The sequence below is a fragment of the Xenopus laevis genome, chromosome 9_10L, assembly GCF_017654675.1.
Source record: "Xenopus laevis strain J_2021 chromosome 9_10L, Xenopus_laevis_v10.1, whole genome shotgun sequence".
NCBI lineage: Eukaryota > Metazoa > Chordata > Amphibia > Anura > Pipidae > Xenopus > Xenopus laevis.
Window position 1 is genome coordinate 125,714,526 of NC_054387.1, and position 22,668 is coordinate 125,737,193.

A 22,668-nucleotide genomic window follows, 5' to 3' on the forward strand; every position below is an offset into this window, starting at 1 on the left:
AATTTGCGTATTCCACAAATTGCGAAAAATGCGCCTGTGTGCCCCGCCAGATCACAATCAGGTCGTCGATACACCGACCGAAGAATACAATGTATTTACTGAAAGGATTATCCATATTGTAGACAAACTCTTCTTCCCACCAACCCATCGTGAGATTAGCATATGAGGGGGCAAATTTTGCCCCCATCGCTGTGCCACATTGTTGTAAGTTAAATTTGTTACTGTACAGAAAGTAATTGTGTGTTAGTAGATATCTTATTGCATTGTACAAAATAAAACTCAAGGGGTCATTTATAAATGCAACCACAAGTGTGAATAATACTGAAGCAATTCATTGAGGCATTTTAGTACACTTGCCTCTTATGGGAACCCTGGAGATACCTTGATCTTTTGGTAGCTCCAGTGTTTCCACAGTGGGTTACATAGTTACATAGTTACATAGTTAAATTGGGTTGAAAAAAGACAAAGTCCATCAAGTCCAACCCCTCCAAATGAAAACCCAACATCCATACACACACCCCTCCCTACTTTCACATAAATTATATATACCCATATCTATACTAACTATAGAGTTTAGTATCACAATAGCCTTTGATATTATGTCTGTCCAAGAAATCATCCAAGCCATTCTTATAGTCATTAACTGAATCAGCCATCACATCACAACATCACCCGGCAGTGCATTCCACAACCTCACTGTCCTAACTGTGAAGAACCCACTACGTTGCTTCAAATGAAAGTTCTTTTCTTCTAGTCTAAAGGGGTGGCCTCTGGTACGGTGATCCACTTTATGGGTAAAAAGGTCCCCTGCTATTTGTCTATAATGTCCTCTAATGTACTTGTAAAGTGTAATCATGTCCCCTCGCAAGCGCCTTTTTTCCAGAGAAAACAACCCCAACCTTGACAGTCTCCCCTCATAATTTAAGTCTTCCCTCCCTCTAACCAGTTTAGTTGCACTTAGTCTCTGCACTCTCTCCAGCTCATTTATATCCCTCTTAAGGACTGGAGTCCAAAACTGCCCCCATACTCCAGATGAGGCCTCACCAGGGACCTATAAAGAGACATAATTATGTTTTCATCCCTTGAGTTAATGTCCTTTTTTATACAAGACAGAACTTTATTTGCTTTAGTAGCCACAGAATGACACTGCCCAGAATTAGACAACTTGTTATCTACAAAGACCCCTAGATCCTTCTCATTTAAGGAAACTCCCAACACACTGCCATTTAGTGTATAACTTGCATTTTTATTATTTTTGCCAAAGTGCATAACCTGCATTTATCAACATTGAACCTCATTTTCCAGTGTTCCAACTTAGACAAATCACTCTGCAAAGTGGCAGCATCCTGCATGGAACCTATAGTTCTGCACAATTTAGTATCATCTGCAAAAATAGAAACAGTACTTTCAATGCAAGGGACCTAGTACAGAGCCCTGCGGTACTCCACTAACAACACTGGTCCAATTAGAAAATGTTCCATTTACCACCACTCTTTGTAGTCTATCTTTTAGCCAGTTCTCTATCCAGGTACAAATACTATGTTCCAGGCCAACATTCCTTAATTTAACCAGTAACCTTTTGTGTGGCACTGTATCAAATGCTTTAGCAAAGTCTAAGTAAATCACATCCACTGCCATCCCAGAATCGAGGTCTCTACTTACCTTCTCATAAAAAGAAATTAAGTTAGTCTGGCAACATCTATTAAAACCATGCTGTTATACACTCATAGTATTATGATTTGCTATAAAGTCCAGAATATTATTCTTTATTAACCCTTCAAAAAGCTTTCCTACCACTGACGTCAGACTAACTGGCCTATAATTTTGAGGCTGAGAACGGGATCCTTTTTTGAATAGAGGCACCACATTAGCAATTCGCCAGTCTCTCGGCACTATGCCAGATCTCAATGAATCTTGAAAAAGAAAGTTAAGAGGTTTGGCAATCACAGAGCTAAGCTCGGTAAGTACCCTGGGATGAATACCATCTGGCCCAGGACCTTTGTTTATCTTAAAATGCTCTAGTCTCTTTTGAATTTCCTCATGTGTGAACCATGCATCATTAGTTGTATTACTAGAATTGGGACTATTAAGAAGGAAACCTTCACTTACTGGTTCCTCATTTGAAAGACGAAAAATATAAATTCAGAATCTGCACTTTTATTTTGTTTTCATCAACCAGCTGACCCCCCTCTGAAACTAAAGGTCCCACCCCTTCCTGCTTCATTTTTTTACTATTAACATACTTAAAAAATAATTTTGGATTCATTTACTGCTTGGAATTGGAAATATCCTTTTCCATATCAATGTTAGCTTGCCTTATAGATTCTTTGCATGATTTATTGGCCTCCTTGTACCTTAAATAGACACAAATCCTAGCGCTATAATAGGGATTTTTTTCGTTCACAATTCATGGCCACAATTCCTGGTATGTAAATAGATTTGGCACTCGCTCACTGTTCAAGATCTATGCCCCGGACCTCACGCTATAAAATTGGAACGGTACAAACTCCTTTCACATCAACCGGTTTTCAACGAAAAATCTTACCCAGGATGTTCTGTGACCCAGGTGCTGCCGCCCTGAGTCCGTCACCAAGGAAAACGTATCCACAGCTTGCAGTATATTGGTTGGACAGCGCACTCCAGGGCCCTCTTAGAACAGAATTGCTTGTTTCCAATTCAGCATTTAAAACAAATTTCCTTTATTCAAACATCTTGGTACACCAAATTACACAGCGCCATGAGGTCTGACGCGTTTCGTGTCACTGCACTTCATCAGAGACCTCAGATGTTTCGGCTGTCCCAGCTAACTTGAAAGCCTTAAAAGCAGGTCTTTTCTTACCCACCTCAACACCAACGCTTCTATTGAACCAAAAAGGTTTTGCTTTGCAACGACGTTCCTTGCTTACAAGTTGAATATACTGACAAGTATATTTATTAAGCAGCATTTTAAAGACTTCCCATTTTTGTTCTGTGTTTAACCCTGTGAAAAGCATTTCCCACTTAATATGTTGCAGAGACGCCCTTATACTGTCAAAGTTTGCACGTCTGAAATTTAGTGTTTTAGTTACTCCCTTATAGAATTGCTTCTGCAACAGAATCTCAAAGGAGACCATGTTATGATCACTATTCCCTAAATGCCCCTCACCCACACAAATGTTAGAGATCAGTTCAGTATTGTTAGTTATTACAAGGTCCAAAAGAGAGTTATTCCTAGTAGGTTCTTGAACGAGCTGGAATAAAAAGTTGTCATTCAGCATATTTACAAACCTACTAGCTTTTTCTGTCTTAGCAACCCCATTACCCCAGTCAATCTCTGGATAATTGAAGTCGCCCATAGCAACAACTTGACCCAGCTGTGAAGCCGCTTGTATCTGCAAGAGTAGCTGGGCTTCATACTCGTCACTTATACGAGGTGGTTTATAGTATACACCAATGATAATTCTTTTTGTTACCTTTTGCCCAGTCAAAATCTCTACCCAGAGTGATTCTACACCCTCACCAGTGCCAGCTATTGTTATTTCTTTAGCGCATGGCTTTAATTCAGGCTTTACATACAAACACACTCCTCCACCCTTTTTAATCCCTCTGTCCCTCCTAAAAAGGGTGTAACCATTTAAATTCACAATCCAGTCACATGTTTCATCCCACCAGGTCTCAGTGATACCAATTATATCATAATTTTTAGAGCATGCAATTAATTCTAGGTCTCCCATTTTACCTGACAAACTCCGTGCATTTGCAGCATACAGCGGAGGTTACTACTTTTACTTTTGAAATTTGCATTACTTAGTGGAGAATAATATGTTAAGTTAGTATTATTCTGTTTTCCTTGTAACAGTGGGACCTCCTTAACTGGTAAACTGTATGCCCCCCTTACTCCTCCCCCATGACCCCTTACTAACCTCACTGCCCCATCTACCCTAGCTTCCCCATAATTCTTTATCTCTACCCACCCTCCCCCTTGTCTAGTTTAAACACTCCTCCAACCTCTTAGCCATTCTTTCCCCTAGCACCGCGGACCCCCTTCCATCAGTAGATGCACTCTTGTCCAATGAATAAGATGCAAATACTTTTTGAAAGTGTGCTCCAGAAATAAAACAACCCCCACTTTGAAAATGCTTAAAGCAACTTGAACCCAATTTGCATCAAAACACAATTGCACGTGATGTGGGTAAAAGATGCAAGACCCCAGTACGAGTGACAAATGGTACAAAAGATTCCTGTGTGTGTGAATTGTAGGTTTTTACCTCAGAGACAGTGATGCTGGGTTTCTTCCATACAACAGTCTCCTTCAGTTTCACAGGGACCATGAATATAATGGATAGTGGTAATGACCTCTGCCCCTGATTCCCAACCTGTTGGGGACAACGACAATACAGCCATAAGTGTAAGTTTGGTGGACTGGTGCACACATTCAAAATGAATTGAAAGCTCCAAAGAGAGTCAAATTGAAACTAAATTAAAAAAAACTTGCTCAGAAAGCTCTACCTACCTTGTACACGTGCTTCACTTCACGCTCAATAGGACTTCTTTCTGATGCAGAGTGGTTTGTGTACTTAGTGGATTCTTCAAGGCTAAGGCAAGAGACAAATGTAGCATTATGGCAGAAAACAATTAACAAAATATATAATAATGTCAGTGATCTAATCTTATCCAACTCATCCCTCTCATTACATGTTTACTTTCAACACATAAAGACAAAGGTCCTGCCAAAGGTAATTAGGTAGGGCACTTGGGATATGCTCAAGGTAAAGTCTAAAAGTAGCAACAGTCTTAAGCTGGCCATAGACGCAAAGATCCGATCGTACGAATCAACGTACGATCGGACTTTCCCATCTCCCGACCCTCTACTAACCATTCAGATCAAAGTCTTTACCATTCCGATCAAATAAGAACAGATCACCCAATGTTCTGCCCCTGACAGCAATCGTACGATACTTATGTCTGACAACACTAGTGACAGTCTCCCTCTGAAAATCGTACGATCGGCAATACACGCAGAGATATTATCGGGAGCCGACAGAAATTTTCTAACCTGTCCGATCGACCAAACGACCGATCTCCGATGGACGAAAAATGTCGGGACTCTCCACACATGGTCCGAAAATCGTACGAATCCACGATTCGTACGATCGGATCTTTGCGTCTATGGCCAGCTTTATCAGTTGCTCCAAAGTAATAACCTGTTTTTGAACCCAACTATCTGCCCTATCCATGATGATGCTTTGTATCGGCTTTACATTGCAATGGACTTATCCAACATACCTGGTGATAGTCACATAGATTCCATACAACACTTTTAATTGGGCAGTTGATTTCATTAGGTCATTGGGTGCTCCTCCATTGTCACTGTGGAAAGATGTAGGACTTGATTCTGGTACAACTTTATTTAAAGACAAGCTAAGTAGTCTGTCAGCAAGAATGGGAGTAAGTGGTGGAGGGATGTGGAAGTTGTGATGGGGAGGATGATGTCTAGACCAAGATGGGGGGGGAGGTTACAGGCATAGCAGGCAGATCAAGAGGAAGGTTGTAGGATGGGTAAAAAAGAGGATCGGGTGATGGTTGATATTCAGGCAAAGCACCGGGCCAAGTAATATTGACTTGGGTATCAGTACTACCTGGCCCAGCTCTGATTTATATGCAGGATAAATAGGTATAATTGTCACCAGCTGAATGGAGGATGAGCAGACCACTGACCCATTTGTCCTCTCTGGTGCTACAAATTGAAAATTTCAGCTGCCTGGTGGTTGGTATATCAACACATGAGAAAGGGAGAATGTCCACATCATCCCTTTCTTTCTGCTGATGCAAACCTTGGGCCATTGTTGTACAGTATTTGGTGGGGTGATTAGTCAGATGCTTTGAAGGCCAAAAAATGTTTGACCACCTTCAGAGATCTGATCATATCAGACAGACTGACCACTGTGCTGTATTGCTATTGGATACACTAAGGAGGGAAATGATTTAATGTCCTAAACAATGGATTAAAGGTGAACTATCATCAGAAGAGGTTTATATGTAGGATCATTTTTAACAATATGATAAAAATTCTCAAGTTACTCTGTATGTTGGTCACCTGGTAACATTGGTTGTAATAGTCAAAAGGTTTCCCAGATCAGCCAAAGAAGAGACATGGAAACTGACCACAAAGATTGCCTGAAAGAGAAAACCACAGAGAATGTTGTTATGCACTGGAATTCTCAGGATTGAGAGTTCTGCACTTGTGTCTTCTGGATGAAGCCCAGGTAAATCCTTAAGTGAATTGGCAATTCTAAGAAACTCATCTTTGCTGAATTGGGAATAGCCACAAAAAAGCAAAAACCTGAATATATATCTATAGTGAGATCTCAAGAACCCATTGAAATCCAACATATCAAGCAAGCAGAAATGTTATGGTATGGAAGTTCATCAACAGATTCCTGATAAACCCATAAACTCTCTACAAGAAATCAGTTAAAAGTGGTAAGGGGGTGACAGGTAAGCCTACCTCAGGCTGCAGATTGTTTGATTGATACTGGTTGATACTGGTTATAAACTAAATGCTTTTGCATTATAACCCATTCATTGTCAATTATTGCTGACAATAGTTCTCTTACCATAGCATTGGGTCTCAACAGAGGGTTGTTGATACTGCAGACAACATATCTCTCCCCCTCAGTAGTAGAACATTTAATTGTCATCAGGCGCCTGTTGCTCTGAAAGATGAAATATTTACATGATATAAAAAGACACCAAGAAGTGGATTTGAGTAAACTGTACATGTTAGAGTGGATAGACACACCATTTAGGATCTATAATCATTACAGATATTATTTAAAAGCAGGAATACGAAATTCAAAAATAGAAATAAAGAATTGGTTCCCATGCAAAGAACTATTCACAATTTTTTTTAAACAGAACAATAAATACATGCGGGCTAAGCTTTTGGCCTCTGAAAAATTGTAAATATATTGGTTACAGGTAGTGATGGGCGAATTTATTCGCCAGGCGCAAATTTGCGGCGAATTTGCGTGTTTCGGTGCCAGCAAATAAATTCGGGAAATGCCCGCGAAAATTCGTGGCAATTTGAAAAAACGGACGCCGGCGTCAAAAACGGGCGCTGGCGTCAAAAACGCGCCGTTTCACAAATTTTTCGCCGTTTCACGAAATTCGCGCATTTTTCGGCGAAGTGAAACGGCGCAAATTCGCCCATCACTAGTTACAGGTAATATATTTTCAACATAAGCTAGAGAGACTGACAAATTGCCGAATGCATTAAACTATTTATCCAGTATAATCTACCTCCTCACAGGCCTACTGTCTAGTTTGTCCAAAAAATCTACGATTTGCAAAAATTAAAAAAAAATCTACGATTTCCAAAAATTCCTTTTTGACTCCAATATTGAACCAGTCCCTGAATCACGTTTATACTAATTATCGTAGCCTTGACTTTTCTCACTAAAACCTAGAACTTTGGATAAGTTAGAGGCTGCCACAAGCATCCCCCAAAAGCATCTAAAAAATACAATATGAGACAATATGAAAGAATGCCAAGAGACTTGGCTGAACATTTTTGGGGCCTTCTTAGCTCATTCTACAGGTATGGGATCCGTTATCCAGAAACCTGTTATCCAGAAGGTAGACTCCATTTTATCCAAAAAATCCAAATTTTGAAAAATGATTTCCTTTTTCTCTGTAATAATAAAACAGTACATTGTACTTGATCCCAACTAGATATAATTAATCTAGTACACTTAGGGGCAAATGCATCAAGGGTCAAATATCGAGGGTTAATTAACCCTCAATATTCGTCTGCGCAAATACTTCGATTGAACGATCGAAGGAATAATCGTTCGATTCGAAGGATTTTAATCCAACGATCGAAGGATTATCCTTCGACCAAAAAAAGTTTGCCAAGCCTACGGGAACCTTCCCCATAGGCTAACATTGAGTTCGGTAGCTTTTAGGTGGCGAACTACGGGGTCGAAGTTTTTTCTTAAAGAGACAGTACTTCGACTATTGGATGGTCGAACGAATTTTAGTTCGATTCAAAGTTGAAGTCGTAGTCGAAGGTCGAAGTAGCCCTTTCGATGGTCGAAGTAGCCAAAAAAACACTTTGAAATTCGAAGTTTTTTTTCTTCTATTCCTTCACTCGAACTTAATGAATGGGCCCCTTAAGGTATGAAGATCCAAATTACAGAAAGATCCATTATCTGGAAAACCCCAGGTCCTGAGCATTCTGGATAACACATACCTGTAGTTTTCTGCCTAAACTAAACAGTCTTCAGTTACAGCCAGGGATAGACGCAAACCCTCCCAATGCTGATTAGTAGGCAGGCTCAACAACAGTAGAGAGAACATCAGTACCTGGATTAGAGACACCCTCCTATAGGACAGTCCTGGGGGTTGAGTTATAATAGCTCTAGAGTTGTATGAATCTTCCGCATAGTTCTGCACCGAGAGAGTGACATTAACCTCAAGAGACACCCCCACCACAAGATGCCTGAGACTGCAATGAAGAGAAGTGATTGTAATTTAACATCTGAAGATAAGTCATAAGAGGTAAAACAGTGGCGTGCTTTATGAAAAGACTACAATTCAGCAACTTTTACTAGACTATACAAAAAGTCAAGCACCCTTATGGTCTATAAAACTCAAGACTACACTATACTACATTGCACTACAGTAGAACGAAAAACAGGCTGGCAAAAAAATCCATGTTTCACAATACACCAGAAAGGTACGATAAGGTTATTAAAAAATCAGTCAAACCACAGAAAAGAACTTGTTTCTACTCACTCTCCAAAGCTGGCGTTGATCCTTAGATCATCCTGGCACTGTCCATCACTCCCACAGTTCTTCTGAAAGGAAACCTGAGGAGATACAGCCAAGGGGACTGATTGGGTGTATCAAAACTGGTGCGTGCATAGGGGATTTTTTTCAAAAGAAATATTTAGTTTGAACATCGGCAGGAAAGTAAAGGGGTTGTTTACCTTAAAATGAACTTTAAGTATGGTGTAGACATTGAAATTCTGAGCCAATTGGTTTTCATTTTTTATTATTTGTGGTTTTTCAATTATTTAGCTTTTTTATTCAGCAGCTCTCCAGTTTGGAATTCCAGCAGCTATCTGGTAACTAGATAGCAACCAGTCAGTGGTGTGAATGAGAGACTGGAATATAAATAGGAGAGGGACTGAACAGAAAAATAAGGAATAAAAAAATAACAATAATTCTAAAATGTTAGTCTTGCAGAGCAATAGTTTTGTAGCTGCCAGGGCCAGTGACCCCAATTTGAGAGCTGGAAAGACATGCAAGAAGAAAGAAAATAATTCCAAAACTATAACAAACAAATACCGAAGACCAATTGCAAAGTTGCTACGAATAGGACATTCTATAACTTACTAAAAGTTTACGTAAAGTTGAACAGACCTCTTTAAGCTTCGGCACTACAATAACTGTGTAGAACACAAAAGAAATACATCATCTATCATTGTGTACAAGTATAAAACCGGGAAGGTATCGAGTCAACGTTACTGCATCAGATACCTGAAATGTGGAACACACTGCTACCCACATTGTCCCACAGAATGAGTGTGAGCTCTGGAATATCCAGATTCACTCTATTGAGCACTCGATTGGGCATCTTCCTTCAAAACAAGCCAACTTCTGTTTGGAACTGGTTCTGATCAGACATGTTAGCTAATTACAGTAATTTGACTTATAAGTGCACCAGTAAGACATATGTTGCATGATTACTGGTGGTCTGAACTGGTTCTCCAACTATCCAGCCAACTTGGCCTTCCAAATGTGCCGGCCAATGATCTACTCATTCAACAGCGTGGTTAAATGGGTAGAGTTGTCTCTGCAAACCAAGTTTTCCATGTGAATTCCAATCCAGTCTCATATAACTGGAGCAACAATGGAGTTAATATGCACTTAAGTCTAACTCAGAACCTGCACTCCTCTACAGAGCTCTACAGCATTCCAGTTTTTCGAAAACTACTGATACCTAGTAATACTAGTGAACCTTTAATGACTGTTGATGGGTCACTAGGTGATCTCTAATACACCTAAAAGTATACTGTGTCCCAGATTTTTGCCATTGAGAGTCTTTGTGACCATTACCTGTTCTGAGAGGCTGGTAGGTGAATCCTCACTGAGAACAGATTGTCCAGTTAAAGTGAAATTAAGAAAAACACGGAGAGGTGACAGGGAGTCCTCCACACACTCCTGGAAAGAGATTGAAGAACAATATGTAAGAGGAAGTCTTATACACTGTACCTCTATGTCATGCCTCTTTATGAATATCACATGGAGTAAAAGTTCAAGGTTCTGCCAGAATGACAAGCCGGTGGAAAGAATCACGTACATGCAATCTTAAAGAGTATGTCATACAGTTATGGCCTTCATTTAATGAAAATGTTTTCTGCAGTGAATGTTCCGTTCTGTCAAACACTGCTCTCTTCTGGATGCGACCAGCATCAAGTTGGAGAGTGTATGTCATCTGGGCAGAGACTTCTCCTAGAAAATTGAACAATTGGGAGAAGGAGGTCATTTTACCCAAGTTTATTTATATGAGCAGATGATACGCAAGCAATGTCTTGAGCCACTTCACCTGCTGTGGTCTTCCTCTTGCAGGTCACACACATTTTGATAGTTGTTGCTATCTTTGTTGTATCAGCATCTGGGCATTCATAAGAGGAAATCGGTATCTCACTGGGGTTAAAGGTCATGGACACTGAGACTCCAACAACTGTCCGAGACCTATGGATGAGTTAGAGAGATTCAAGGTGAGGGCAGGGAGCCTTGGAAAAAGGGAATTATGAATAAAGTGACGTTTTTGGGAATAAAACCAAGTTAAAACTGGAGCCAGAAATACAGGTAAAAATGGGCCACCTTGGACCTATGTAAAATAGAACAGTGGGTCTAACAATATCTGTCACCTTTATTTTTGCCTTTTATTCTGTTTAACTTACCTGAGCACAAGGACTTTCCCTGCACCTCCTATTGAAAGATCCGGTAGTGCATCTCCAGTCATATCCAGATTCCCACTCATTGACCTTCCAAATAACATGAGTCCTTTAGCAACCTGACTACTTGCAATGCGCTAAGGAAAAGCATGAGGAGAATTAAAGACTCAATATATTTATTTAGATAACTCTATGTTTGTAATTTACTGACAGTACCACATCCCTACAGTTGATTAATAATAGTATTGGCATGGGGGCCTCTAAAAGTTACATATCACTGACCTGGACTCTTTTTCTTAAAAATAACTAATTTAATAAGCTTTTAGTTCCCCTATACCTGTTGAAGATCTAATGAAAGCCCATTGTTTTCTATGTATAGAAATGCATACAGACTGTGCTTAATAGTTTCACTCAAGGTGGTCAAAGCTTTGAGAGCTTTCTGTTCCAAGATGGTGTCCAGAAAGGTGGCACTGGACTCAAATATAGAAGGGAAATTCCTTTTCACAATGGATACCTGTGGTAATGATGATTTGGCACAAAAGGTGGATTTATAGGTTGGTACTCATATCATACAATACTTCCTTACCTGGATGTAAGATCTTCTAAAGCCCCCCTTCTGTCCTGGAAATATGTATATTGCCCCTTGGTTTTGGTCTTCATATGGTGCCCCCACTGCCATGTCAATAAGTTTGTCTCCAGTCAAATCTGGCAGAAGGCACAAGGCAGAACCAAAATGACCAAAGTACTGAGTAGGGTCCCCTTGTAGAGTGATGGGACACGAGACTTGGAGCACTGAAGCCTTTAAGACCAGAGAACAAGATATACAGTTATTACTTAAGTAGCATACTAAATGATGGTAAAAAAGTCCATGAGTTTGGGAGAAAAAACATATTACCATAGATCCTACAGAACAGAGGTAAGCACACCTGTTACACACAACTATCCTTGTAAATTAGCTATAAGTTTATCTCATGGCTAAATAATGGGGCTATAGGGCATCACTTCTTACCTCACCAACATGCTGAGAAAAACACAAAGTCTAATTTTTTTTATGTTTTTATAAATTGAAGAGCACCACCTTAATAAAGGCAGGAGGTGGAGCCTAACCATGAAGATGTCATGGCATCGTTTTATTAAACAATAAGCATGTTTTTTATGGAGGTACATAAACGTAAGACCCAGTTAAAAAAAGAAATTAGAAGGCTTTGGACAACCACAATCAATGATCTATGGGTTTTTCATTTAGTAGAGATCGTACCTTGGTATTTAAGGGACAGAGAAACACACGTCCTCCTGGGGTGTCAGGAGTGTAAAAGGTCGGTGCCCCCACCAAAAGGAGTAACTGGGAGTTGACAAAGCCTCCATTCAGCACCGACCCAAAGTATGAACCAATCTGAAAAATGAATTAGCTGTAAGAATGGGACAATGAATGGAAAGAAGAATTTTTCACTAAAAGATAGGGTCTTCTAATTATTCGTGTAATTATATCATCAAATAATTCCAGACAGACTGTGATCCGTCCCATGGGTGGGCATCTCCTTCAAAGTTTTCAATACATGTAAAAATAATGAAGCAAGGAGTAAAATAATGAAGCAAGGAGTTATTTATTTTCCGGGTTTCTTTCTGTACAGTGTGCAAAGAAAGTGGAGGACTGGTCAGATAAAAGTGAGTTAATTCTAAAGCTACTTCTTGGAAAGCAATCCCACATGGTACCTACTATGGTGCAGAAGAAAGTAGATGTGCTCCTTGTAGACTACACCTGGTGCAGCCTATTCATATCAATATCTGTTTGTTTCCCAATCCATTTGTTACCTTCTCTCCCCTAATAACAGCTCTTTGGTTCCAGTCGGAGGAGTACCGGTCTTTCTGATAGACGAGGACACTTCCAGTGTGTTGGTATCTTGGTGCACCAATGGCAATCAGATCTGAGGACAACTGATGCACTGCATACCCTGTTAATAGTAATTATAAAAATGTCAAGATCTGCAACATCATCAGCCTTTTGCTATAATTATACACTGCAAAGTCAGGAAGATATGCAAATTGTAGACCAGCGGTTGTAGTTTAGGAAACTCTTTAGCTCAAGGTTACATAGTGTCAGGACTGCCGGAAGCATCCGACGGCGCTGCTTACCTTCCCGGCGGTCGCAATGAAAATTTAGGATGTCGCCGCCCATGCTGAATACATGGGTGCAGCGTCGCTGCATGATGACGTCATCATTTTGTATTTTGTAATAAAAGATGCCCTGGACGCTGAAACCCTGCCCAATTATAGGTTTTCAATCCTGTGAGTACCTGGGTGTATTATTGTCTGATTCCTGGTTTTGATTCCTGCTGTGATCCTGACTCTGATCCTGATCTGCCTGCCTGTTTGAACTCTTGCCTGGACTTTATCTAACGATTGTGCCTGATTCCTATTTGTACTGCATACTCGGACTTTAACCCTTGTTGGGCTTCCTCTTCAGTCCTGACTACTCCCGCTGGGAGCCGATAGGCCCCCTGACACATGGAGAGGAAAACAATGATGTATCAGTCATTTAGTCATACTTCTTAGAATATCTAGCACAATAAATGCACCTTCATCCCAAATCTCATTGCAATTGTTCTTCACGCTGGGGATTCAGATATTCAGAAACCACACATATATCCCAAAATTTAACCTAAGCGGTTTTCAGGTTGACCTCCACTCTTATTGCTCCAACCCCCTTGCGTGTATGAGGAACGCTACTATAGATGCAAGAGGCGTATCCTATGTTTGGTTTCTCTACAATAGTGATGTCTATGATTTACCAATTTACTGGCCATGTATCTGCTATTTCACATGTTTGGAGGCTGGATTATTATAAATAAAATGATGTCACTCTTAGATGTTTGTGGTGATCATAGGCATGCTGGGGGCTATAAAAATTCTTAGAGGGTCTACATAAAGGAAGATTGCATATTCAATGACCCAAATGCAAGACTGAGAGGACCATCTATGAATCAGGAAGGAAAAAGACTTGGACTAAACTGACCCTATATTATAATGTACCTAATCAACCCTATGTCTTACTGTACATCTTCCACCTGGAGAAGGATTCACTCACCTAGATAAGCTGCCTTCATGTCTTTTTGATCTTGTGTTTCATTTATCCAGAAGTTCTTCATCTGCTTTTTTGAATACACAGAAGCTCCTCCTGACCAGTCATAGGCCCCAACTGCCCCAAGCACAATAAGATCCTGAGTAGAACAGTATGACACGAATCATGAATAAATATTCTATCTCACTAAGCTTGACTGAAAACTCAATCTCAATCATTGTACATTAAAGCCAAAAATAAACAATACTTTGCAAAAATAAAGTGAATCGATAAAACATGACAGTACAAACATTTCAGTGGGCTGTAAAAGAATATATTTTTTTTAGTTGAAGGTTTGCCATTGCTCTTGGCTCACTGTTGTAATCTGTTAAGCAGAAAACAAGACAATTTTTATATCTGAATCCCAAAAAAGATGAAATTGATGTCTTAGGATAGAACGTTTTCTTTACCCCAAGGCCCCAACCATAATGGCAACAGCCTGACTTACAACTGCCTGTTAGTATTGCCACATAGTAGGTGTAGAAGGATGGGGGTCTGAAGGAACAAAATGTTTCTCCCAGCCAAAGCATTATGTTGGTTTTCTAGTCTAACTGGCCAAAAAGAGAATGTCACTGTCCTCAGTTAAGCAAATGAACCCAATACGGAATCAAGAAGCAAAGGATTGTTACAGAAGAACATGAGAGTCACTTACAAAAATATGGTCATAAAGACTTACAGATGATAGAACTGAGCTGAACCCATCCTGAGACATCTCTTTCTGAAAGCCACTTCCAGTCTGTACCTGTACACCTGGGGGAGTTTAGTAAAGGGTAATTAGTGACAGATAAATGACAGAGGTTGAGGAAATACTACTAGTTAACAGTTTTCTGGACATGGTGTACAGGATGCTTCTTATTGGACACATTGGTTCAGTTTCGGGGAACTGTGATCAAAGCTTCAAACTCCATTTACAGGAACAAAGAACATGTAGGGAGAGTTGGCATAACTTAGGGGTATCTTACATTTTAAAATCCTATTGAAACTTTCAGTGGGATAGAGTCACCACCTACCTTAGCCATGCTTCTAAACTCTAGTGGAAGAGTATTAGCATTGCATTTTAAGATCTCCTTTAAGCTGAACCTGGAGATCTGCAAAAAAACCCTGTTTAATAGCATTGACAAGAGGTCTCAAGAAGACATCGGGACAGAGGACTCAAAGATGGATGGGAGTCTGATGTAGGCATGCTTAATAGTAACTGGGCAATGACTAGTTCAAGAAGGCAGCGGTATTAGGGATTTTGAATCTCCATACTGTGAGGTATGGGGAAATTTTCTCAAAAAGTACTCTTGTCTTGTTAAAAAAAAATCAAAAACAGTGGTTTATTTTATTTTGCAGACCTCCATAAAAACGAATAAGCAAGACTCTTATTTAACACAGTTGAGAGACTTGCCAAGCAAAAAAAAACACAGCTGTTTACATCATACAACAACTCTTCTTGGAACCAGTACTTCCAACTTGCACTTTACAAATGACTTCCCCTGCTTGCATATCACTCCAGCCTTTTATAGGAGTCAGAACTCCCACCATTCACTGCAGAATTCCGGTGCAAGCCACCACACCCAGCTGGATTGCAGGTATAAACTTTTTACTTTAAGGGTCTGGCCACACTAGCAGATTCGGGGAGATTAGTCGCCCCAGCGACAAATCTCCTCTTCTTCGGGGCGTCAATCTCCCCAAACTGCCTTCCCCCTGCTCTCTTTCTGAAATGAAAATCGCCTGAGGGAAGGCACACACGGCACTACATTTTCCGAAGTAGCCCAAAGTTTCCACAAAACTTAACCCATAGGGGCAAATTCACTAAGATGCGAAGTTGCGCCAGGCGCAACTTCGCCGCACTTCACCGCACTTCGCCAGGCGTAGTTTCACCAGGGCTCCGCAAATTCACTAAAATCCGAAGTTGCGCACAGGGGTAGCGTAAGGTTGCGAAGTTGCGCTAGCGTTGATTCGCTATATAAAGCGAAGTTACGCTAGCGAAGGCTAATTTGCATAAGGCGGGAAATTCAAATTTCAATGGAGGAACACGTATCTGCACTACAAATGCCTAGAAAACCTTCAAATCAGCAAATAAAAATTTTATTTTGCCCTACACATGTGCCCACTGTCTAGGTAAGTTGCCATGAGTCAGGAAATGTAGGGGGGGAGGAAGGGGAGCCACAAAAATGTTTTGATCTTTTTCAGCCTATCAGCCATCATGTAGAAAACACGCCAGCGTTTTTTTGGGACTTAGAAAAAAAATTTTTTTTTCAAACAAACCCTATCTACTCTATTGCGCTTCGCCAGGTCTGAGGTGGCGAAGGAAGTCTATCGTAAAAGGTAGCGTTCAGTACACTGCGCAAGTTAGTGAATTTGCGTAGTTTCGTCGCTAGCGAAACTTCGCCAGGTGTAAGGGTGCGAAGTAACACTAGCGAAACTACGCCAGCGTTCGTTAGTGAATTTGCGCAGTAGCGAAAATGCCAAACGCTAGCGAATTAACGCTAGCATTCGGCGCTTCGCGGCTTAGTGAATTTGCCCCATAGTGTTAACATAGCAGTAACCCATAGCGACCAATCAGCAGGTAGAATTTACTGGTCACCTGTTAAAAGCAAATATCTTATTGGTTGCTATGGGATACTGCTCCTGGGCAAACGTTGTGCCTTTTCTAACATAACCCCCTTTGGCTTTGCTGCCCACTTAAAGGGATACTGTCATGGGAAAAAACATTTTTTTCAAAATGAATCAGTTAATAGTGCTGCTCCAGCAGAATTCTGCCCTGAAATCCATTTCTCAAAAGAGCAAACAGATTTTTTTATATTCAATTTTGAAATCTGACATGGGGCTAGACATATTGTCAATTTCCCAGCTGCCCCAATTCATGTGACTTGTGCTCTGATAAACTTCAATCACTCTTTACTGCTGTACTGCAAGTTCGAGTGATATCACTCCCCTTCCTTTTCCCCCCCAGCAGCCAAACAAAAGAACAATGGGAAGGTAACCAGAGAGCAGCTCCGTAACACAAGATAACAGCTGCCTGGTAGATCTAACAACAACACTCAATAGTAAAATCCCATGTCTCACTGAGACACATTCAGTTACATTGAGAAGGAAACACAGCAGCCTGCCAGAAAGCATTTCTCTCCTAAAGTGCAGGCACAAGTCACATGACTTGGGGCAGCTAGGAAATTGACAATATGTCTAGCCCCATGTCAGATTTCAAAATTGAATATAAAAAAATCTGTTTGCTCTTTTGAGAAATGGATTTCAGTGCAGAATTCTGCTGGAGTAGCACTATTAACTGATGCGTTTTGAAAAAAACATGTTTTCTGATGACAGTATCCCTTTAATGATCTTTCTCTCCTTGTGGTACCTTCAATAGCAAATATCTTGTCCTGCAGATCCTTCCGGAACTTGCTGAGTGCAGAGAAGTCGCTGACTCTGTAGACATATTTATCAGATGGTTGAGATGCGATAGTAATCAGCTCTCTTTTAGCTTCACCAGCAAAGGCATTTCCAACCTGTCAAACAATCAAAGGGTTTATTCTGAGACACCTGAGATGAGAATAAATGTTATGGTATGCCATACCTCCCAACATTTTGGAAATAAAAAGAGGCACCAAAAAATTTGCAGCGAATATCGCAGCAGAAATATCTGACCACGCCAATTTTTGTGCCCCCTAATTACCATGTTCCTTTTACAAAATGTGGCAGGTTATGAAAGTTTGAACATATTTCTGTTTTTTTTTCCAGTTATTACAGTTTTGTTAATGAAGGTGAATTGCCCTTTAAACTGTGAGTCTAACTTTTCCCAAGGGACCTCCTTATCTAAATTGTTACAATATATTTGAGATATTTGCTTATCTCAAAATTGTTACAAAGTATCTTATTTGCACCTGATAGCTGTTCTGGCCTCTCCAATTAAGTTGGAAACTTTGTATCTTTTTCTGGCTGTGCAGTGCAGAGAAATTCGGGACTTTACAGTAAAAACGCGGGACTGCGGGTTGAGCTGTCAAAAGCAGGACTGTCCTGCTGAAAACAGGACAGTTGGGAGGTATGGTATGCTGTAGGTCCACCACCTAGACATTTGTAATGGAATAAGTTATGTATTTACCCCAATAGCGAAGCGCACAATTCCCATGCGTTCTGCCTCTGCAATGGGTCCTGTGTATTCAAGCGAATCTCCATATTTTTCTCCATCAGTTATCACAATAAGAAACTTCTGGGATCCTACACGAGAACCACTACTAGAGATGAAGAGTTCTCTCCTGAAAAAAAAGAAAATGCTCTATCTCACATTGATTTGAAAAAGTTTAGGATACAGTTCAGTATCATTTGTTTTAATTCTTACAAAGGACAGCAGTCCATATGGAGTTTCAACAAGGACAGGTGATAGATCTTGAACAAGGCATAGACTAAGACAATAAGCATTGGTGTTGGGGTACCATGGCTTATTTCAATCCAAAAAGGGGCTTGCTCACCAAAACACTAAAGTCTCATGTAAAGGAGAAGGAAAGGTTAAAACTAAGTAAGCCTTATCAGAAAGATCCATCTAAATATACCAGTAAACCCCCAAAGTAGTGCTGCTCTGAGTCCCCTGTCAAAAGAAACACTGCATTTCTTTCCTTCTATTGTGTACTCATGGGCTTCTGTATCAGACTTCCTGCCTTCAGCTTAAACCTCATTGCCCTGGGCAAGAGCATGCTCAGTTTGCTCCTCTTCCCCCGCCCCTCCCTTCTCTACTGTAATCTGAGCCCAGAGGAGGGAGAGACTCAGGCAGGAAGTGATGTCACACCACGTTAATACTGCAGCTCCTATCCTAAACAAACAGAGAGTTTCTAGAGCTTTATACTCAGGTATGGTAAAACATTCTACAGAATAAATATAGCATTCTAGCTTGCACTATTGCAGCTAATCTATTGGCAATACAATGCCTCTGTAGCTTTCCTTCTCCTGTAAAACTTCTCTCTTTATTGTAACTTAGCTAAAAACATGCTTGACGCGTTTTGTGTCTTGCACTTAGTCATGAGCTTAGCTTATGAATGGTAGATGCTACATTGCTGAAATACAGCTCTCAGTTACTATCAATCAGGACTTTGCCTTTTCAGCTTGAGGTAGTTCTTCAAAACCAATGGCTGAAATGCAGCAGGTGACTGATGCCGCTGTTTGTTTTACCTTTTGAAATAAAGATCTGTGTTTTTTTAACCTAATTTCGTGCAGAGACCTACATTTTTTATCTGTTCTTGTCAACTATTTGTGCAATTTAGCATGTACTGTATATCAGCAACTCAATTACAGTAAAAGTATCTGTTGCCCTAGAGTAATATGGAATACAAAAGAAACTTTTAAATAATGTGGGGGATCAACCCAATAATTGTAAACCTTATACCTGATGTGGGAGGGGTTTGCATGTTGTGTTCGTAAAAATCGTTACCATGTATGTTTTTTGTTCTATTGACTGGTTTGACACTTACAGCACTTTCTGTATGGCAGTAGCAGTCCAGGTGGTGCCTGCCAGTTGGGTGATCTGACTTATCAGCAATTTATGGTCTCTTGTAGCTGAGAATTCATTGAAATCAAAATGTCGAGTAAAGACATTGGAATACTGCATGATGGCAAACTGTTGGAAGAAACAGGGGCAGTTTAGATGGTGTCTATAGTAACAGTGGATAATAGTCTCTGGGAAGGGAGTGTGACTGTGGGATAGCAGGTATAGTAGGGAGAGATGGTGCCTATAGTAACAGTGGATAATAGTCTCTGGGAAGGGAGTGTGACTGTGGGATAGCAGGTATAGTAGGGAGAGATGGTGCCTATAGTAACAGTGGATAATAGTCTCTGGGAAGGGAGTGTGACTGTGGGATAGTAGGTATAGTTGGGAGAGATGGTGCCTATAGTAACAGTGGATAATAGTCTCTGGGAAGGAGTGTGACTGTGGGATAGCAGGTTAGTAGGGAGATCTGGTGTCTATAGAAACAGTGGGATAATAGTCTCTGGGAAGTGATGTGACTGTGGATAGCAGGTATAGTAGGGAGAGATGGTGCCATAGTAACAGTGGGATAATAGTCTCTGGGAGGAGTGTGACTGTAGGTAGCGGTATAGTAGGGAGAGATGGTGCCTATAGTAACAGTGGGATAATAGTCTCTGGGAAGGGAGTGTGACTTGGATAGCAGGTATAGTAGGGAGAGATGTGCTATAGTAACAGTGGATAATAGTCTCTGGGAAGGGAGTGTGACTGTGGGATAGCAGGTATAGTAGGGAGAGATGTGCCTATAGTAACAGTGGATAATAGTCTCTGGGAAGGAGTGTGACTGTGGATAGCAGGTATAGTAGGAGAGATGGTGCCTATAGTAACAGTGGATAATAGTCTCTGGGAAGGAGTGTGACTGTGGGATAGCAGTATGGGAATCTATAGTACAGGATATAGTGGAAGGAGTGATGTGGATAGCATTTATAGTAACAGTGGATAATAGTCTCGGGAGGAGTGTGACTGTGGTAGTGGTAGTAGGAGAATGGTGCACATAGTAACAGTGGAAATAGTCTTTGGTAGGGAGTGTGATTGAGATTGCGTATAATGGAGATTGCGTGCTATAGTAACAGTGGATAATAGTCTCTGGGAAGGGAGTGTGACTGTGGATAGCAGGTATAGTAGGGAGAGATGTGCCTATAGTAACAGTGGATAATAGTCTCTGGAAAGGGAGTGTGACTTGAGATAGCAGGTATAGTAGGGAGAGATGGTGCCTATAGTAACAGTGGATAATAGTCTCTGGAAGAGTGTGACTGGGATAGCAGGATAGTAGGAAGATGTCTATAGTACAGTGGATAAAGTCTCTGGAGGGTGGACTGCTGGATAGCGTATAGAGGAGATGTGCCTATAGTAACAGTGGATAATAGTCTCTTGGAAGGAGTGGACTGTAGATAGCAGGTATAGTAGGAGAGATGTGCCTATAGTAACATGGGATAATAGTCTCTGGGAAGGAGTGACTGTGGGATAGCAGTATAGTAGGGAGAGATGGTGCCTATAGTAACAGTGGGATAATAGTCTCTGGGAAGGGAGTGTGACTGTGGGATAGCAGGTATAGTAGGGAGAGATGGTGCCTATAGTAACAGTGGATAATAGTCTCTGGAAGGGAGTGTGACTGTGGGATAGCAGGTATAGTAGGGAGAGATGGTGCCTATAGTAACAGTGGATAATAGTCTCTGGAAGGGAGTGTGACTGTGGGATAGCAGGTATAGTAGGGAGAGATGGTGCTATAGTAACAGTGGATAATAGTCTCTGGAAGGGAGTGTGACTGTGGGATAGCAGGTATAGTAGGGAGAGATGGTGCCTATAGTAACAGTGGGATAATAGTCTCTGGGAAGGGAGTGTGACTGTGGGATAGCAGGTATAGTAGGGAGAGATGGTGCCATAGTAACAGTGGATAATAGTCTCTGGGAAGGAGTGTGACTGTGGATAGCAGGTATAGTAGGGAGAGATGGTGCCTATAGTAACAGTGGATAATAGTCTCTGGGAAGGGAGTGTGACTGTGGGATAGCAGGTATAGTAGGGAGAGATGGTGCCTATAGTAACAGTGGATAATAGTCTCTGGGAAGGGAGTGTGACTGTGGGATAGCAGGTATAGTAGGGAGAGATGTGCCTATAGTAACAGTGGATAATAGTCTCTGGGAAGGGAGTGTGACTGTGGGATAGCAGGTATAGTAGAGAGAGATGGTGCCTATAGTAACAGTGGATAATAGTCTCTGGGAAGGAGTGTGACTGTGGGATAGCAGGTATAGTAGGGATAGATGGTGCTTATAGTAACAGTGGATAATAGTCTCTGGAGGGAGTGTGACTGTGGATGCAGGTATAGTAGGGAGAGATGGTGCTATAGTAACAGTGGATAATAGTCTCTGGAAGGGAGTGTGACTGTGGTAGTGGTATAGTAGGGAGAGATGGTGCATAGTAACAGTGGATAATAGTCTCTGGGAAGGGAGTGTGACTTGGGATAGCAGTATAGTAGGGAGAGATGGTGCCTATAGTAACAGTGGATAATAGTCTCTGGGAAGGAGTGTGACTGTGGGATAGCAGGTATAGTAGGGAGAGATGGTGCCTATAGTAACAGTGGATAATAGTCTCTGGGAAGGGAGTGTGACTGTGGATAGCAGGTATAGTAGGGAGAGATGGTGCTATAGTAACAGTGGATAATAGTCTCTGGGAAGGAGTGTGACTGTGGGATAGCAGGTATAGTAGGGAGAGATGGTGCATAGTAACAGTGGATAATAGTCTCTGGAAGGGAGTGTGACTGTGGAGATAGCGGTATAGTAGGGAGAGATGGTGCCTATAGTAACAGTGGGATAATAGTCTCTGGGAAGGGAGTGTGACTGTGGGGGGGGGGGGGGGGGGGGGGGGGGGGGGGGGGGGGGGGGGGGGGGGGGGGGGGGGGGGGGGGGGGGGGGGGGGGGGGGGGGGGGGGGGGGGGGGGGGGGGGGGGGGGGGGGGGGGGGGGGGGGGGGGGGGGGGGGGGGGGGGGGGGGGGGGGGGGGGGGGGGGGGGGGGGGGGGGGGGGAAAAAAAAAAAAAAAAAAAAAAAAAAAAAAAAAAAAAAAAAAAAAAAAAAAAAAAAAAAAAAAAAAAAAAAAAAAAAAAAAAAAAAAA

At 41.3% G+C, this 22,668-nt stretch overlaps 1 protein-coding gene across 2 annotated transcripts in view; it reads right to left on the minus strand.

The window, feature by feature from the left end:
* The window catches only part of LOC108701919 (integrin alpha-M), a 41,757-nt gene that overhangs the window by 6,457 nt on the left and 12,632 nt on the right, over positions 1-22,668 (minus strand). For both annotated transcript variants that reach the window (XM_041576405.1, XM_018236931.2), the window contains exons 7-25: positions 19,512-19,657; positions 18,152-18,305; positions 17,411-17,558; positions 14,744-14,817; positions 14,035-14,167; positions 12,762-12,901; positions 12,208-12,342; positions 11,536-11,748; positions 10,956-11,086; positions 10,595-10,743; positions 10,349-10,500; positions 10,105-10,209; positions 8,779-8,852; positions 8,347-8,488; positions 6,597-6,695; positions 6,077-6,156; positions 5,266-5,349; positions 4,493-4,574; positions 4,248-4,355 (exon numbers count right to left, since the gene is read on the minus strand). In XM_041576405.1, the coding sequence (XP_041432339.1) occupies positions 4,248-4,355; positions 4,493-4,574; positions 5,266-5,349; positions 6,077-6,156; positions 6,597-6,695; positions 8,347-8,488; positions 8,779-8,852; positions 10,105-10,209; positions 10,349-10,500; positions 10,595-10,743; positions 10,956-11,086; positions 11,536-11,748; positions 12,208-12,342; positions 12,762-12,901; positions 14,035-14,167; positions 14,744-14,817; positions 17,411-17,558; positions 18,152-18,305; positions 19,512-19,657 (2,349 nt within the window). The remainder of the gene's footprint in view (positions 1-4,247; positions 4,356-4,492; positions 4,575-5,265; positions 5,350-6,076; positions 6,157-6,596; positions 6,696-8,346; positions 8,489-8,778; positions 8,853-10,104; positions 10,210-10,348; positions 10,501-10,594; positions 10,744-10,955; positions 11,087-11,535; positions 11,749-12,207; positions 12,343-12,761; positions 12,902-14,034; positions 14,168-14,743; positions 14,818-17,410; positions 17,559-18,151; positions 18,306-19,511; positions 19,658-22,668) is intronic.